The sequence below is a fragment of the Pholcus phalangioides genome, unplaced genomic scaffold (assembly GCF_987345545.1).
Source record: "Pholcus phalangioides strain wild (caught in Gottingen) unplaced genomic scaffold, Ppha-v1.0 ptg000008l_1, whole genome shotgun sequence".
In the NCBI taxonomy this organism is placed as follows: domain Eukaryota; kingdom Metazoa; phylum Arthropoda; class Arachnida; order Araneae; family Pholcidae; genus Pholcus; species Pholcus phalangioides.
Genome location: NW_028301601.1, coordinates 2,957,170 through 2,977,281, shown reverse-complemented (window position 1 = coordinate 2,977,281; position 20,112 = coordinate 2,957,170). Strand labels below are relative to the sequence as shown.

Below are 20,112 nucleotides of genomic sequence, written 5' to 3'. Positions count from 1 at the left end.
TGAAAAAAAAATCCTACAAATAGTAGGAGGAATAGGGGATTTTTTCTTTTTTGGGGGATAGCATACAGTGACCATATGCCCATTTTTCAGGACACTGAAGTAATTTCTATAATTTTGACTGCACAACTTTATTTTATAAGATCTCCCCTTTTTTTCTACAAAGCCTACTTGAATTTTTGTTCTTCCCTGAAATCAATGATTAAAATTATTTTGCTAACTTATAAATTATTTGTTATGGTAATTATGACTTGAAAACCAGGGTTGACAGGTTTTTGACACATGGCAGTTTTTGACGGTTTAAACCGCTGTTTAAACTGTCATGTCAAAAACCCTCCATCAAAAACCTTAAATATTGCTTTTCGATATAAAAATTTCCATTGGAAATGCACACATTAATTGCATGTAACGTTTAAAGTGACTATGTTATACAAAGAATAAATATTTGAGATATGATTCTAAAATAATTTTCTACTCTCGACAGAATTATTTTGGACAATATATATGTTTTTTTTTCTTATAAAATTTGAATAAAGCATAACATGAACATTGAAGGGAAAACTGTGGAACGATTTGACATTCTTTGATTCAAGATCATTCTTGACCTTCCAAAATTTTTTCAACTGCTTATATATGTTTGCATTGATATAAACCGTCTGCTGACCTCTTTTTACAACACATAAGTGTGTAAGAAAGTTTATTACATCGTGCATGTAATGTTGATTTCTGTTATTAAATTATCTAGATAACCACTGATACTTAAAACGATACTCTTATTGTGCATAACATTGAAATATGTCTAGAAATCGAAATACTAAATTGTAGGACTAAAACGTCATTTAATTTGGCAGTGCAAGCTTATATATGTCACTTAGTTATTCTTACTTTTGCACTATGATATGGTACATTTACTAGCATTTATAATGCAATGGTTTTCCAATTGAAGCTGTATTCAAACGTGCAAAACAAATGCTTTAGGTATCAAGTCTTGTCAGCTCTGCTTTGGTTGAAAATACTCTTTAAAGCTCTGTGAATTTATACACCCTGATCTAAGAAATTTTTAGGTGAAAATAAATGAGTTTAATTAGTGCGTTAACAGATGCTGCGTGAGAATTTTTATATGGAATAAAATTTTGGGCAGATCAGAAAATTTAAAATATCAAAATAGATATTTTTCCTCAGTAATTATTCTGAATATAAAACTCTTTAATCTAAATAAAAGTGTTTTGTTATTTAACATATCTATCAAGTTAACAAAAACTATTTGACATCATTGACAGTAAGATTTTGATAGTTTTAATACCAAGTTAGTTTCTGGGGTCAAAAACCTAACCCTGATGCCCTATCATACATATTTTGGATAAGCAGCTCTATTCCCCTCAGCAAATTGAACACAGGTAATGGGTAGCTTAGATAAATAAACCATAAAACTATATTTTATATGTTCTAGGCTCTTATGTTGAAGAATTCAAAATTGCAAATTATAATTAATATTTTGTTTTAATTATTGTAATAAATTAATGTTTAAAAATAAAACATTGTAATATGCAAAAAAGGAAGTTTTCATCATGCATACCTATTGTGTTTAAAACATTATCAAAGAACATTCATTTAGGTTTTTGACAGTTTTTGATGGTTTAAACCAATTTTTGACAGTTTAAACCAGTTAAAAAGACAGCGTAAAACCCACAAACTGATATTTTCCTATATTTCTCTAAAGCTTATGATAAAGTTCCCCATGATTAACTTGTTAAACTCTCTAATCTTGGCTGCAATGTACAATTAATTAAATGGGTGGAGGCTTTCCTAAAATATAGTAAACAGTTTGTCCATTTTAAAGATCATAACTCCCCATCCACCTCCATAAAGTCTGGTACCCCTCAAGGATCGGTCCACTCTCCGTTATTATTCTTAATTTATACATCAATGATTTCCCAGAATCCCTCAACTGCACCACTAGATTTTTTGCTGATGACTGTGTATAATTTACTGTATCATTTACCAAGAGTTAGATCAAGAACGTCTCCAACATAATCTGGCTTCCATTGCGGACTGGTGTTCTTTATGGCAAATGCCTGTCAATATCTCAAACAGTTCACATGAAAGTTACCCATAAATTACTTTCTCTTGAATACTTGTACTCCATCAATAACACTGTTCAACAATGAAAATTTTACACAGGTGAAAATATCCGTCCTTTATAGATCTCAGGTCTCTGAATACGAAAATCATGTTTAAAATTGCCTCCTAGCTCAGGTTTCTGAGTAATTTTGCTGTTTACATTTTACATATAGCTCTATGGGAATACAATAGTATGAGTAATAGTTAACAAGCTTCCCTTTTTATATACAGTGTCTTTTTGCCTGTTGCTTGTGAGGAATGTCTGGAGCATCTCTCTGGATCACCCGGCAGAAAACTGCTAACATTGAAAAACAGACCACTTTCATTTGTAATGCTGTTCCATTGTAGAAATGACCTGATGGAATCACTATTCTGTTTCGTCACTGAAGGCACCACACAATTCACTGGGAAGACATCAATATGTGAATGCAGGAAGTGCATTTTTAGTGGCATGTTGCATCCAATTTTCTTGTAGGCACACATATAAGTTCTTCTACTAGGTCTTTGCAATTTTCAACATCACAGTTGGCCAAAAATTGTGTACCAACATTTTGAAAACAATGCCAGGCATGTAGCTCATCAGGATTGAGATAGGATTCAAACTGTCTTGCAAAAGCTTGTGTATCTGGGGACCTATAAATACCCGTTTTACCTTTTCCATACTTAGACGTGGAAATATTTGGCATAAGTATTCAAATGAACATTCATTTTTGTTAACAGCTTTCACAAATGCCTTCATAAGTCCCATTTTTATGTATAGGGTTTTATCCCATTATTATGTATAGATATAACTTGTTAGGGTTCACTAGAGGCTTGTATGAAATGTTTTTAGTGCCAGGCAACAAAGCTGTTTGTAGAGGCCATTCCTTCTGTTTCTAATGGACATGCCTCTTGTGTGGCTATCCCACTGACATATATAGCAACAGTAATTTGTGTACCCACCTTGTAGACCGAGCACAATTGCTATCATTTTGAAATCACCACATACCTACCACTTATGTTGATTGTAATTTATTAGATCCACAAGGCGTCAACACATCGGATAACTTTCTTTACCTATGGCTGCATAAGCAACAGGGATTGATGGTGATATTTCATTACCGTTATGCAATAGCACAGCCTTCAAGCTTGTTTTCGAGGCATCTAGAAACAGTCTCCAATCGTCTGCCTTGAACAAAATGTTCAGTTTCAGCATCAAGCTTTCAACATCATTGCAAAATACCAAGTCGTGTCACTGCTGAAAAATGTCAACAGGTCTTTTTGGCTATTGCGAAGAGTAGATACTCTAACTGTATCTGCCAGGAGGTTCTACTGCTGCAATCTGGATACTAAGAGTTCAGCTTTATTCCCTGGCAGTTCTAAATTCCTAATCAGGTCAAGAGTCACATTGTGTGATTTGGTGTATGATACAGGAGGTACTTGTCAGTTGAAATGTTGGATCTGCATCATTGGTGCTTGGAACACTTTCTAACACATCAAGTTCACTTCAATATCATCCATATCATTGTCTGTCGGAATGTTAGCGGGGGATCTGGGACTGGCAATCCTTCTCCACAGACCACTGGGATTACAGATGGCGTCATAGGGTATTCAATCTTTTTCTTCCTCTTCATATTAACTCCTTTTTTCAAGCACTGTACCATGCAGAAATAGCAATCATTGTTATGGTTTGTTGGTTTTCACCAAATGGCGGGCACACCAAAACACATGGAAACGTTTTCTCAAGCATCAAATTATTCAGAGTGGATGACGAATCGTACAACAAATGTGGAGAACCTATGAGTTATCCTGGTCTCTGACATGACACTCAAAGTACAGTACAAATGCCTTTCTGCCTTTCTCACTGCAGAAGTCAATGGCCGCTTCCTGGAACCACAAATCACATCAGTGCATATATAGCAAAATTTGCCCGGAAAATTTATACAAGAGAAAGGCATTGCTGCACATTCAGACCACAAAATTTACGTAGAATGTTAAGATGTCGAAAGTCACTAATACAATAAGTAATAATCAATTAAACAAATCAGTAAAAAAAATTCAGAAACACATGGCTCAATATGAACTTCTCCACTCGCAAAACTGAGACTGTTGCATGGAGTCAGTTTTAATCACTGGATCACATGATTTCTGAGACAAAGGACGAAAGCAACAGCGGCGAGTCGATGTCAGATTTATCAACAATGGCAGTGCCTATTTTATTTCTTTTATCTCATTTTTTTATTTATTTCACGTATCATATAATTATAACATCCCATAGCATTATATTCAAAATGTAAACAGGGATATTTTCAAAACTCTGAGATAGGAAAGGATTTTAAAGGTAATTTTTTTGTGTTTAGCAACCCAAAATTTATAAAATGTGACTACTTTCCTTTTGGTAAAAACAAAAAGTGAAAAATTGTTGAACAGTGTAATTTAACGTTATCCTAAGTTTCTCAAATTAAATACCTGTGCCATAATCTCAGCCGACCTACATTGGATTAAACATATTGACTACCTTTACCAGAAATGTGTCAACAAACTTTTCTTCTTCCGCTACAACCATAAACATTCCATATGGGATATCAGACTACTATTCTACCAATCCGATATCTCTCCCATTCTTTCCTATGCCACTGAAATCTCGGAACCTCTACACCTCTAGTAATATAGACAAATTTGTATCAATCCGAAATAAATCTACCCGATTTGTCCACAACTGCTACTTCACCAAACACCAACCCTGGCCATATCGCTGTATTGCAATTTACTGTCATTAATGAGTTGGGTTGGAAATAAAAGCACCATCTATTGGTCATCACCTAAAGCTTGTTAGAAAAATATCTTACCTATAATCTCCCCTGGGTTCGAACCTGGAACCGTGACGGCAACCTTCACGGTGGTAGACGAGCATCTTAGCACCACACCACTCGGGCAACAACTGCTGCTTCTGTGACTGCAGATCATCTTTTGTTTTTGTGTCTAAACTTAAAAATGAACTTAATCTCTTCCCTCTCTCCAATCTTTGTCTCATTTCTCGATTAACCCTATTATATAAGATTTTTCATGGGTCATCTCAACTTTGATACTTCTGGTATCCTAGTTAAACCATTCTACATCTCTAAAAGACTCAGCCATTCCCTTAAAATAAAACCTATTTTTGCTTCTACTGACTGCTTTAAATACAGCTTTCCTCATACCATTGGTGAATGGAACAAATTCCCCAGCTCTATTGTCAACTCCCCCACGGTCACTAGTTTTTTGCACAATATCAAACAATATCTTTGTCACTTTCAATCACAGCCTCTTGTATAGGCCCCAGGGCCAACAATACTGTATAAATAATAATAAATAGGAATATATTTTATCACACATTATGCGTGAGCTTCAGCTTTTCTTCGCAGAATTAATTTTAATCTACTGTTTACATATTTGCAGTAGAGAGAGTAGAGAGCTTCAATTCCTGCCATCTGCAATTTTAGCAATAATTGGTGACTTTTTATAATAAATAAGATGATAATTGGCACGCTTTTGGAATCATATTGTACAACAATTGGTCATTTCTCAGTGGATGCAGCTAACACTATAGCGCATCAAATATCAGGAATTTTGGAAAAGGATGCATGAAAATTTGGTTCATTCCCCTCCCCCCCCCCCCCCCATACGCAATGAAAGTAAAAAAACCTAATTATAAGCTGGCAAATTAGTCTTTTTCCCAATGAACATTTGGATTGAACATGTTTTTAAAAATTAATTATTTATTTGATTCACATGGATACCAGTGAACGATGGATGGAGGGGACCCAGGTAAATTAAGAGTATAGCAACATTTCTGTTTTCCATATGTGAAATCTCAATTTCTCATATTTTTCTCAAGAAAGCATGCATGGTCAGCCTAGGTATGTAAGGACTGAGGGATTATTCATTTTTGAAAAGCACACTTTGAGGATTTTTAAAAAAAGATACCAAAAATCAAAAGGTTTTCTATCAGAAATTTTCAAAAAGACAAAAAAAATCAGAAGGCTTCTGGGTAAATCGGAAGCATTTGCACCTAAACCTAAGTGCAATAATAGTAATTTGATCATAAAAGGTTTTTTAATTATCCAGAATATCAAAGTAGTATAATTCAAATTTATCTCGTTTGAAACTCCTTGGTCATCAAACGGGAAAGAACTCTGTATAAAGACGAATATTCAATTTCTTATCTTTCTTACCAGACTGTGTGGAACTTCCAAGCAGGTTGATTATATTCCTATGTTTCCCAATTTTTTTCATGACTTCCATCTCGGAGATCAAATCAATCATGTCTTGATCAGAATGTCCATCTAGTACCAGAAACAAGGCAATAATGAAGGTTTCAGAGGAAATAAGTTTAACAAATGCAATGCTGAAAAATATAAATGTGCAGTAAACTTATAATAAATATCCACAATAATAATGCATGCTCAATGAAGACATGCAAAACAGATTAATTTATAATAGTCCATCTCAATAAGTTTGATGCTTTGCAACATATTCCTTATACAGTAGAATCTTGATTATACGGGCAAATGGTGAAGAAGGTGAACATGGATAATCTGACAAGAATCATTTCACAAGATGCAAATGCAAGATTGCGTCAAATTGATACAGATTTCAATGTTAGGGCATCCACAAGTGTCAGCGTATGAACAACGATCCCTACTTGATATGGCCTTTTGGAGCTGAAGGCCCACTCAAGGGCCTTTGATGTCTGCAAGGCACAAAACTATATGCCTTACCTGGGCTCATCAGCACTGCCACTAGACTGTTGACAACTGAAAACACAGTCTGGTCTGATGAGTCATGTTTTCATTTGTATCAGGCTGATGGACGTGTGTATGGGTATGGAGAAAACCCCATGAAGTAATGGACCCTGCATGTCAACAGGGAACTGTTCAAGCTGTTGGAAGCTCTGTCATGGTATTTGGCATTTGTGGTTACCATATGGGACCCCTGATAAAGCTATAGACAACTCTGAAAGGTGACAGTACGTAAACACTCTTTCCGATCACTCACTCATTCATGTCCTGCATGCATTCCAATGGGCTTGGACAATTATAACAGAACAATATGGCATCACACACGGAAATCGCAACCGAGTGGTTCTCCAGGAACACTCTTCTAACATCAGCATCCTTCATTGACCATTTAAACCCAGACATGAATAATATCAAGCATATATGGGATACCTTGCAACGTGCTGCACAAAAGATATCTCCATCACCTCGCACCATTATAGAATTGTGTACTGCCGTGCAAGAATTGTGGTGTAAATTGCATCAAGGATACCCTCACACTTTAGTGGAGTCCATGCCACAACATGTTGCGAAAATTCTGCGTGCTGGAGGGGGGATCTGTTCGATATTAGGTAGGCGTACCAGTTTTTCTGGCACTTTGTATGTAATTGCCAATTGTGTGACACAGTTCATCATGATTCGACCAAATGGGGGGATTGACAATTGGGGGCAATCCTGATATGATGTTTCTCATTGCTACGTGGATTATTTTTGCAGTTTGCATTGATTTTATTATTATACAAGTCGAACTTGGTAAATTCAAAGCTTAAAGGGACAGCAAAAAAGCTTGAATTATTTAAATATTCAATTAATCTATAATAGATCCGTGAAATCACTACAAATTGCAACTTACTCATCGATATTCACGTAGAATAGATTCCTTATTTCACTCACTGTGGCAAGAGGAGCTGAAGTAGAGGCATTAGCAGCCTCTTAACTTCTGCAAAGTTAATCATCCTTACACATTACTCATTTGATAAAATATCAACATGGCTCTTTGAGCCAGAAGATAAGGTAAAAAAAATGGCACCCACTCGCCTAAATTCAGAAACATCAAAAAATATTTAACTTTTATTTTTAGAGATTCACTGTTTAACTGATTGGTCAGCAGTCAATAGCCCTGGAAAATAAAGATTTAACAAATAGGTCAAGAGAAGCAACATCTGACTGCTTGTGGGGCTTTGCCCACAACTGCCTACATTTGCTTGTACTAAAATCATGATTTTCCCCCCTCAAACTTCAAGTTGGAATAATTAATCCAAAATACTTAAATTAAACAAAAAGTTTCAACATTAAATGGGAAAACTCAAGGGGAATTCATAGAGGTTGAAATTATCCAAAAAATTCAAATTAACCAAGTTCCACTGCACTACTATATAATATCAATGTAATGTGCACATACCTTTCAGCATCTTCACTGCTACAATTAAAGGCTCTGATTCTCCTCTAAGTCCATGAGCGGTAGCTTGGAGCACCTGACCAAATGCACCCTGTCCAAGTGGTTTTCCAAAAGTAAGCCTTAAAAATAATGTTATGTAATTAAAAAACTATTTCATCATACCAAACAAAAATTCACTTTTTTTGTCTAACCTTCAGAAAGTCAAAACCACACATTAGATAATTTTTTATGGGAATCGCCTAAGTGAAATATGCGTCTGGTGAGAGTAATTAATGGTGTGAGGCAACAATATTTTTTTTATTTCTCCTAAAATTTTCTCCTCCCTAAAGATTGCTACCTGGTATTATACGATTTCATTCTGATTGTTATTGATATTATTACCTTTATTACTTATGTCAAAATGACAACAGCAGCAACTGAATGTCGGCTTGTGCTTCGAGCACATATCTATCACTGAATGCTTGTTAAAGCTTAGTTAAGTTCTTGTTTTTAATAGATGTCATTTTTAACACTAAATACCCAGGACAATTGCCCTCGTGCTCTCCCTCTCCTAGCTCCAGCCCTGTGTGTGATACTCAAGAACCAGATACAGTGAAACCTCACTACGACGATACTCAATATGATATAAATCCCTCTAAGACAATATCTTTTTAAATCTTGTTTGGAATTGTCTATAGTCTGATGTCAAAGTCTTCTCCATACAATAATATCTTTTACTACAATAAATCCCCTCTATATAATTATATTTTTTCAGTATATTTTGAAACTGCTACAACATTTTTTATATTTTACACAAAATCACCTTTAATATATTTATAAATTCTTTACCTGTGCTTATTCTATCGAGAGCATTTAATAACATTGGTATCTTGCATTATCTACCTTTCGAAAGTGTTAATGAAGTTGCAGAGAAGCTATTTTCAGTGTAGTGCAAATAAGTGTTTCACCGGAAATGGCTTTTCAGCATGAATAACTCAATTTTATTAAACTAATAAATTATAATTTTTTTGCTGTGAATAGATATACTTATTGACGAGTTTTATTATGGTAGTGACATCGCCAATTCAGAAGCGATGCCAACAGCAGCATTAATTTGGTGGTGCCTGATAATATGCTACCCCCTAAACATAACGATAACCCCTCTACAATGATATTTTTACTTGGTCAGCAGAGTAGTAGATATTTTTAGCATGAACATATATATTGCTTCACTCCATTTTCTGAAAGCCTAATTCTATTCTGTAAAAGGGAGAGTCAAAAATCAACATCTAACTAATAATGTTACTCACCTTTCTCTCGGGAACTCCCATGCCGGGTCAATCGGGATTTCATACTCAGTTAACTGATCCGATGTCTCTGAAAACTCTACCACAGGATATTCAATTTTTACAAGTGGTGCTAATGAGTTCTGTTGATCATCATCCTCATTCTAGATATTAATTGGAGAAGACATTAAAATTGTAATTGCAGGAACTCCCTTTCAACATTCAGATTAGTAAAAACTTAAATTTTGCAATTTAAAGCTATGCATAATAATGAGTATTTGTAAATGCATAGTGTTTAAATGAAAACAGCTATAAAGTCCATAGCGATAGATAGTCATTTATTTACTATTCCCATGTTACTGCATCACAGCTACTTTATTGCATGCTGATAAGATAATTAGGTCAGAGCTTACAATTCAGAGTTGTTTTTAAACGGCCAGAATTCAAACTCTGACCTACACAGCTAAAATTTAGTATACTAATCGCAGGACTAGGGTGGCCAAATCATGTGACTGAGAAACAGGAAAAAATTCTGGTGAAAACCTGGGCATAACATGCATTTCCTGATGAAAACTAGAACATGTTCAAAAACTTTCAGAGGGCATTACAGTATCGAATTGTAAGGCAATGGCTAAAATCCTCTACTAGCAATAAAGTTTGGGCCTTGAATGGTTTAGTTCACTGTTGAATAGCAAATTTAAAACATAATAGAAATATTGCTTTAATTAAATCAAAGCCAATACAGAGCAATATAAGTGGGGAGGGGAGAAATATTGCTAAGAAGCTGACATAACATTGCGTTTCTATATAATCGTTCATGTAAAAAATGATTGCAAATGTAAGTACTGTAATCGGGGGCTACTTTGCACTTACAGAAGTGACTTTGCATTAATGCTGAAAAAAAGATTCAATGTTACACAGCAACTATTCTAATGAATATTTCCAGTTTTGATTCCGTTCGACACAAAACAATTGTTATCCCACAACTCAAAAGGTTGAGTTGTGAAGTTACTAATGCAGTTATGGTGGGGAGTTGCTTTGAGTTACTGATGCATCTGCCATTTTGGAAATAATTTACTAAACATATTTGTGCTGTTTAATTTCAGCTGAAACTTTTGTCAAGAAAAATTTAAATTTTCAGTCACAAAATAAATGCATCAGTGATTCAAATAGACGAGTTGATAGCATAGGAGATGATAGCATCTCCTTTCACGAATTGAAATAATTTGGGAATATTCATTAGAATAGTCGACAGGATGATAGTGGGTGAGCCTGAAACTGATGATTATTCCCCTCAAACTTTGCTTTCGTGATCAAGAGATCGATATTTATGAATTGGTCATGTACCATTGGCTGACTGGAATATTGAAAATGACAGAAAAATAACCTTTTCACGCTGATAATAATTTTGAAAAGCGGAAATAACTTTTAGAATGTGCAAATCACGTATCTAGATTTTTAAAATAAAATAAAATTTTAGATTTAAAAAATGAGATGGAACTCCCCCCCCCCTCCCCCCTTTTATTTTCATATACACACTTCAACGTCACGTTTTTAGCTTTCAAAAATAATTTTCAATATATTTTTGATGCATTTGCCATTATATAGATGTAGGTGCTCTTTCAGGTAAACACCCATGCTTTTTTTGAATTTCTCGAGATGAGTGTGGAGACTGATGTGTTATTTGGTGAAACATTACATATACAATTTTTGTATAGATTTTTATTTTTCCACAAGCTCAAGATGGTTTTATTCCAGCGGTTACCTAAGAACCCATTAAGCATGCAAACAGACACACCCCAAGCTTCTTTATCAGTCTTTGACTTTTTGGGAAGTTCTTTGTATTCCGCATTCTTTACTGTAATTACAGTACATCTGACAAATTACATCCTCTACACTCATCTTGGAGAATTCAAAGAAAGCATGGGTGCTTACCCAAAAGAGCACCTTCACCAAAGAGTTCCCTACTTGGAACATCTATACAAAAGAGAGCACATAAAGAACAACTTGGCAATTATTTTTCGGAGCAAAAAAAAAGAATATGATGGGAATATATATATGGGAACACAGATGGGAAAAGTCCCATTATTTTCCTAATTTAAAATTTTATTTTATTTCCTGTTAAACGTCCAGATAAGTGACATCTTGACTAAAATAAAAGTTATTTACAGTTTTTTTAATTATTATCAACACAAAAAGTTAATTTTTTTTTTTTTTTTTTTTTGTCATTTTCAATATTCCAATCAGCCAATGATAAATGTTCTCAAATACTGATTCTCTCACCGCAAAAGCAAAGTTTAAAGCAAAATACTGCTGTATTCAGTTTTTTAATTGTAAAAGATTGGGAAATGTGGTCTGCTAACCAAGAACAAAATTGTGTTACATAGCATAATCTAAGTAATGTAACAAATCAAGCGAAGATGTTCATCTCGCAAAGAACCCTACGATTATTTTCACAATGGGTCCCAAGGTCTGGTAAGAGCAGCCCTGAGTTTGAGTACCAAGCTGGCTGTTCTATAATGATATGCAAGGTACACATTTCATCTGAACTTACCGTTGTGTTGATAACACAGCACTCTTGATTTAAAAATGCAAAAAAAACGTGGGTGGTTCGAAAATTAGAAATAAAGCAATTAAATATTTAATAGCAATTTGATTTCATTAAATCATTGATCATACAAAGAAAAAAACCAGGATAAACAGGCATCCTGAATTTTTTTTTTTTTTGGCGGGGGGGGGGGGGGCAGGCAGTGCATTTATTAGTGATAAACTAGGACATCTAGCCACTCTACGTATGACTTTGAAACAGCCCTGGTCCCAACCATATCCAAATCTGGGTGAAAACTAGAATAGTATGACAGAAGTAGAGTTACCCTATTGTTGAGCACAATTCTTTTCCTGACAAAGACTTGCTTTGGTTGACTAAGAGCTAACCTTATCTTCTCTTTTTCCTTTTCTACAATACGATTCCTGTACAGGATAAAAGCAACAAGGAGCGCAAGTATTATCACTAGTATCATCACTGGAACAATTACAGGGAGTAAATACGTTGGTAAAGTGTTTGCTTCAGCAACTTCATCTGGCCCTAAAAACATACAACATATAACATTATTGCACATAACACATTCAAAACATTGCATCATAACTGTTCATTGCACAGCAATAATTACATGCATAGTAACAGTGGCAGACACACGCAAGACATTTAGCAGGTTCGTAAATCTTTGTTTCTTTTGGAATCATATCTCATCAGTAAATTTGTCTCCTTTGATTTCCACCGCATTTAATTTCTTTGTAAACCACATCATGTAGTTTGGTTACTCGTGAGTAATGGTACAAAACACCTAAATTATCTTTTGAATTTAGCACTCATCTCTTCAAGGAAGGTTGGTAACGAATTCCTTGAAGAGCTCCATCTCTCAATTGATCAGACATTACAACAACAACTCTACAAAAGGGGCTCCTTTGTGAGTTGCATGAAGGATACTGGGCATGCAAGGATTGTGAAGACAAATTCAATGGTGTCCTTTTATTTTGTCTCCATCGGTCTTGTTCCTCAGCATTTCATGACATAGCACGAACCGCCCTCTAACACCTAACCACTTGAGTTCCAGCATAACCTTATTCTGACCCTAGTAGAATGTAACATTGTGCCGATATAAAGAAATTATTGAAAAAGAATGGTTGAATGAACTGCATGAAAACTTACAGGGAAGAACCGTGAGCCATGTACTCTTGTAAGATGGGCCTATCGTATTCACAGCAACACAGGTGTACTGCCCGCTATCACCATACGTGGTATTATCTATGATGAGATCCTCTGGTTTGCTATACTCTGCAGTTGACTAAAGAAAAAAAAATTGATATAGAGGGAGAATGAAAAAAATATATATATATATTACATACATATACTTAGAAACGATTTTTACTTTATTAACATTGTGAGGTCATGGCCAGAATGGGTGCCTATCCCCCAAGGGTAAAAATCAGCAAGGATACCTCAAAGATATTACAAAGGGGATAAGCAGGCTATATCCCATTAGGGGGACAAATTTAAGTAAATAGTGGTCAAGAACATTAAATTATAAAAGATGGTGTGATAAATTTTTAACAGGCTACAGGCGGTGAAGCCAAAAATCTTCATCAAATCCTTAAAAGCGTGTTTTATCAGAAACGTGATGGACAGAACTGAAGACAACATCCTCTTTGAAAGTGACGATGGCAATAACAGCACAGTTCAAGCTGAAAACAAAGATGCCACACACTGTATTGACTTTTGATATATAGACTGGAGAATCAGAAGAAGAAATGGATTAGAAAGTTTGAATAATTTTTCATCGTAACTTTTTTGCATGAAAATATGATTTTTTCCCCTCTGAAATGAGCTAATTTTTTGAGGTACAGGTTTTCAATTTATTGTGGTTTTGATGGTACTGAAGTGGGGGATTAGCTTATACACGAGTATATACGGTGTCTTCTGAAAAATGGAAGTTGCACCTTGGTGTAAGGAAAGATTCGGATGAGGACTGACTCCGATTCATTGGGAATGTCTTGCTATTCTTTGATGCACTACTATGCTAATGCAGTGTTCTTCAACTGCTAGTCTGTAGACCAGTACCAGCCAGTCTGTGGGAATTTTCTACCAGTCCGCAAAACATTTTGACCTGTGTGTAGCTGCAATGTATCTATAGATTTAAAAAAGTGAAATAGGTGTACTGTCTCTGAGTTTGTTTTCATTTCCATTTTTGGTCACTCAGTGAACAAATTATTTTTTCGTATTTATTTATTTATTTGGCAGCCTGCAAATTATTCCTTCTATTTATTAATTTTTCTCTGCTCCCAACACAAATTACTACTCCTATTTATTTATTTTTGCCAGTTAGAAAATTATTTTTTTTGGCCATTCAGAAAATTATTTTTTTATATTTATTTTTTCTAGTCCATAAATTATTTTTCCCATTTATTTATTTTTGCCTCTGTCCATAAATTATTTTTAATATTTCTTGCTGGTTCACAGATTATTTCTTTTATGACTGCTGGTCCACAATATTGTTTTTCACTATGGTCTTTTTTTCATCAGTCCACAGGTGTAAAAAAAGAACACTGGGATGCTTAATAACATTAGGCCTTAATGTTATAACACAAAAATGTATTCAAAATCATAAAATGAATCAGTTCTCCGAAAACACATGAATGACAATAAAAAAAGTAAAATACTTACAAAGACATCGTGAACAGTACCATTGGGATATCGCCTCACCCATTTGACATGTGCAAAAAGATCACTTATTATAGTACACTGGAACTTGGCTTGCTGACCAATGAAAACGGTTTGGTTTTCAGGAATGATTTTGTAAATCAGAGGACGGTGAGGATATCGTTCTACAAGAATAAGAAAAGTTAGAGAAAGCATAATTAAACAAATATATACAGCTATATAAGTAGCTCATTAGGTTTTTGAGGCCACTGTTTAATAAACATGAGTTTCTCAAGCTAAGCAGCCATTTTGAGCATGAGTATCAAATCAATGTTTCTCCAACACCAGTGGCCAGCTGGAAAAATTCTGCTGATCATGCTTACACTCAAACGCATGGAGTCTGTATTGGAAACTGAGCAAGGGCTGAACACCAAGTTAGAGGGGCACTAGTTGATTTCTAGCTCAGTGGGGATGAATTACCCATTTTTTGAAATTCTGATTGGTCAGAATCACCTTAATTTCCCATGATCACTCTCCCCTCTAGGCAAAGTGTTGTTGTAACTGCACATTGACAACCGAAAGGTGATAATTTTGTTGAATTAATGAACTGACAGTCATCTCTCATCAAAGTGCATTATCTGCAGATCATAAGAGAGGTGAAAAAAAACAACAAATTGTTTTGAGCTTATCAGTACATTTACTTTTCATTATCTTCTGCTTTTTGTGTTAATTTTTTCAATGTTTCTTTTTTAACTTCCCTAAAAAATCTGAGCTAAAAACCTGCTCACTGAGCTTGCTTAAAAACAAAACCATTACTATACAATTAGCATTGTACCAAACAAGTTGCATTGATGTACTTATTAAATCCATACTCTTGATAAAGTAGGCTTGTTATAAGCAGGTCCAACTATACCTTTCTTGATCATACAGAGGCAATATAAATGTTAAAACACCCTTCTACAACAAGAAAGAAGCGATAAAATTAAGTCATACTTAGACCACTGCCTTCAGGAACGTGAAGACCTTCCTATTATGTGGTCAACATGAGAATGAAGGAAGAAAGCAATTAAATAGTGTCTATTAACATATGAGCATTTTAGGCACGTGGCAAATAACTAATGCCTAATGCCAGCAAGTCAAGTCTAATGAAGCAGAGTCAATCCAAAAATCAGCATTTTACATTATTGAATCAATACAGGCTGGCACAATAATGATTCAAATTCAGTTCAGTAAGTCTTATCTGATATCTCCTGATGATACCAACTACTATTTGGTGAAACATACAATCAATGATACTCAAACTCACAACGATCCCCCTTAGCTAGACTCATTCATACAGTGGTACAGGGTTTAAGCTAGATAAAAAATTCCTTTAGCAAAAAAGCAAAAATGGGGAGAAAAGCTTTAGCAAAATGCTGCAATGCTAACGATTGATGGTTGGATGTCTACTCGTTTCGTACCTCCTGTAAGCATTTTTGCGAAAGTGGCTACTACTTCTTTCACATTCTGTGAGAAATGTGACCGTAGCTTAAACTCTGCAGTGGTACTTTTGTTTATGAGCATAAATCTTTCCATGAACATGCTCATAATGTGTGAATCACTTGCATATTGAAGAAAATTATTGAATACAACACAAAGGCCACAACAGGCAAAATGTCTGATGAGGTGGTGGCTGAAAAAAAGCCGCCCATAAAAAAATATGAATGCCAGATGCGGTAAAACCTTGATAAGTCGTCATTCAAGTTACCAAGAAATAATGACAGCTTAAGGGGAGTGACCACTTAGTGCCATGAGTTTCAATGTTTATAAATTTAAAATATTATTATACATTTAAAATAATGCATCATTTCTCAAAATATGAATTTAAACTACATTACTGTACTAATAAAATTTAAAGAAAATAAAAGAAAAAAACGAATTTTTGAACTTTCAAGCGTTTACCATTAAACTTAATGTATTATGGTAAAATACAGTTAATATACAATATATAATATATTAAATGCAGTTAACTAAAGATTTATACCAGTATGTTTTCAATTTAAACTAATCAGAGCAAATGTTAAAATAGTTAGCATTTCTCTACAACACAATTTGATGCATGTCAATTTTATGACATTTAATTTCGGTGATTTGAATTTTGTATCAGTAACTTGTGGTACAAATATGAAGTAATCTCAAGCACAGGGCCAAATTTTGATTTGTGGGGTCCCTGGGAATGGCAAAACCGATATTAGAGAGCCTTCTTAACTGGGGAAAAATATCTGGTTTATCAACAAAGATATTTTGTTTAAATTTAAGCTCCAAATTAATGGGGCCCCATGCAAGAATTAGTTCCAGCTTGAGCAGTCCCTATTACTTCAAGATCTGCTGTTTTAGTCGGAAAATGAACTTCCTCTGTCGTACTTTCTCAGTTTGAGAGTTCTGTTTTGGTATATAAGGTTTTTATGGTCACTTTTGAACATATAGCAGTGTCATTATCAAGGTTTTCCTTCAAAGGCAGCCATAGAGAAATTATCTGTTCCTCTCTCTCTAACTTTTTCATAATGACGAGTTAATCAAAATTAGAGACGAGTAACTGAGGGTTTAACCACTCAACAGTTTTATTTTTTTGCCATATTGTGTCCATTTGCTAAATAAGCACATTCATGATAAACAATTTTGTATTCAAATTGATTACATAAAATAAAATTTGCAGTCAAAACTATTACAAGTATTGTATTTATCAATTCAAGGTAATTTTTTAATTACAGCAAAAAAGGGGCATTTTTACTTAAAGGTGGCTTTTTTCCAAACAACTAGCTGAACTGTAAAGAACACTTTACAGAAATGGATGTCAGAAAAGAGCATACATTTGATTTGTTAATAAATTATTATAAATTAACTATATTAATAACAAATAAAATATATAAATAAATTATTAATAAATTGATTAATAAAAAGCGCTGCAAACTAAGAAAAGACAAAAAGCCGAGAAAATCAGAGGATTGGCATAGAAAAATATGCTGCCCAAGCAGCGTTTATGGGCAAATCAGAAAAAGATCCTTTTGTAGCACCCGAACAGTATTCAAACAAAACTTAAGTGGTTAATACATTGTTATCTGTGGAAAAAAAGACCGAACCAAAATGGTGTCTTAACTGCAGTGATGACTTACCAAGGTTTTACTGCATATCTAAACTATACCAAAAATACAGCAATCCAATAAGAGCAATAAAATACCACTGTGATAAAATAAATACACTGCCCATAAAAAATTATAGTTGTCTTATTCTAAGTATGGATAGCTTCTCGATTCGTTCCATTATAAACATCAAATTTCTTGTTAAACGTGTCAATTGTGGTAGAATTCATGACTCCTAGAGATAAGTTATTCTATTTATTCCCAACCCTGTTAGAAAAAAAAAAAAATTCCCTGCGACACCAAACAACCTGGAGTTGTCTCTTACCAATCGATAGTGATGTCTCCTTGTTGAAACATTCGATTGATGGTGTTGGTTAATCCTCTCCATTAAAAAATTTTTTAACTTCAATCATATACCCTCATCCCTTGCATTCTTGAAATGTAAACATAATATTCAAGAAATAACATAACACCATAAGCATACAATACAATAATGTTCACAAATTAATTTACTATAAACGATGAAAGAGAGGAGAACTATTGTTTATGATGAGTTTTGGACTCAATGTTATCTGCTGGCTCACTGCAATCTTTCTACCATGTTCCTCCACCAGTTTTTGAATGCTGTCCTCATCCACCTCCAGTCCTGTAGACAAAATGTCTGACAACTGGTGGCTCTTGTTCATGAGGTACCTCTTGAAGTCACATTCAATAATGCAATCAGTCCACAGCTTTCTCCAAGCAGAATTGAGGATCCTCTAGGTGACTCCATCCCAAGTTTTATCAATGATCCTGAAGTAGTGCTGCATAATGTGGACATTTTTTTTTTTAAAAAACTCTAAGGTTTTATCCATTTGCCATGATGACAGGAGACTTCATTGGTGAAAACTTCCCACCGTACATGTGTAGGCAAAAGCAACGAACCACTGATTAAATTATCATGTGAAACTGAGTAAACAAAGCTCAAAATTTTTGTTCATAAAGTGGATCATTGCTTGTTAATCAAGTCAAAATTTTTTCAAAACTTTTTCTAGTCTTGCAAATCACTCTCAAACTGAATAATTTGTAAATCAAAGTTCCACTGCATAGTCTCTCTCAGAAGGAACCAATGAAAAAGTAAAATACATGGAAAATTATGAAATTCTCAATACATTTCAACATTGAATATACTATATGTGCCGTCTTCAGAGGATAAATATAACTACTATCATGCTGACTAGGGAGCTCACAAATTTTCCTTATACAGTATTTGCCTTTTTTGTTGGTTCCTTCTGAGAGTATATTGTTCATATTACATTTTGCACATTACATTTACAAAGGTTTATTTTTATTCTTCCATAGCTATATAGTTCCTGCTATCACAGTTTCAAAAAATGTTCACAAGAGTCGTGAAAAGGAAAATGTTATGTTCATAAAATTTATAGGTAACTTCATATGTTCTGGGATTTTATCGTGAAAGAAATTTCACATGGTTTTATACTTAAAAACTAAACAAAAAAATTACATTTTATTACAAAGCCTGATGGATAAAATAATAAAAAGTTCCAGCATTACCTTGGACTTCAACTGTAAAAGTGAAGTTGATAGATCCGACGGAGTTGCTTACAATACATGTGTAATTTCCTTGATCTTCTGCTATGAGGGAGTCAAATTTTATGGACCATTTGGTTTTGGCGTCCTGAAGAAAGAATCATTTCAACAAATTATTAACAATTTTGTAACATTTATCTTGGCACAGCTTTATGAACAGACTAATCTCAATCTAAAGGATTCCATCTCCACAAAAAAATTTTCAAACGAAAAACTGAAATATGTCAACTCTCTTCAATACTTATATCTTTCCTCCAGTATGCATTGCACTTGACATTAAAAAATTATACCACCCTCCATACATCAAATACCTACCATATTTCCGTGCATAATTTGGTATACTGTAAAATACAGAGTTAGAGCAAATCTTTTCTTCAGAATGGAACACTGTTTAATGATGAAATTCTCTCTCTCTCTCTCTCAGTCTCTAATTTTTTCTAATTCATAATTTCAAAAGTCAACACCCCTTTAAGCGAGTATAGTTTGCTAATTTTCTCATTACAAATTGATCTTGACAGGGTTTCCTGTAACAATATTTGCAAGAAGAATGTAATGACAGATCAGTTACAACAGTGGTTTTCAACCTTTTTTGGCTGGCAGAGCCTTTTCTGGTACATAATTTCTATGG

At 34.3% G+C, this 20,112-nt stretch overlaps 1 protein-coding gene across 1 annotated transcript in view; it reads right to left on the bottom strand.

Annotated features, from left to right (window-relative positions):
• LOC149083495 (fibroblast growth factor receptor 2-like) overlaps positions 1-20,112 on the bottom strand; it is a 50,361-nt gene that overhangs the window by 19,360 nt on the left and 10,889 nt on the right. Inside the window, exons 4-10 of the mRNA XM_089234017.1 lie at positions 19,449-19,572; positions 14,800-14,960; positions 13,288-13,423; positions 12,452-12,663; positions 9,603-9,742; positions 8,317-8,432; positions 6,312-6,422 (exon numbers count right to left, since the gene is read on the bottom strand). Of these exons, the coding sequence (XP_089090143.1) occupies positions 6,312-6,422; positions 8,317-8,432; positions 9,603-9,742; positions 12,452-12,663; positions 13,288-13,423; positions 14,800-14,960; positions 19,449-19,572 (1,000 nt within the window). The remainder of the gene's footprint in view (positions 1-6,311; positions 6,423-8,316; positions 8,433-9,602; positions 9,743-12,451; positions 12,664-13,287; positions 13,424-14,799; positions 14,961-19,448; positions 19,573-20,112) is intronic.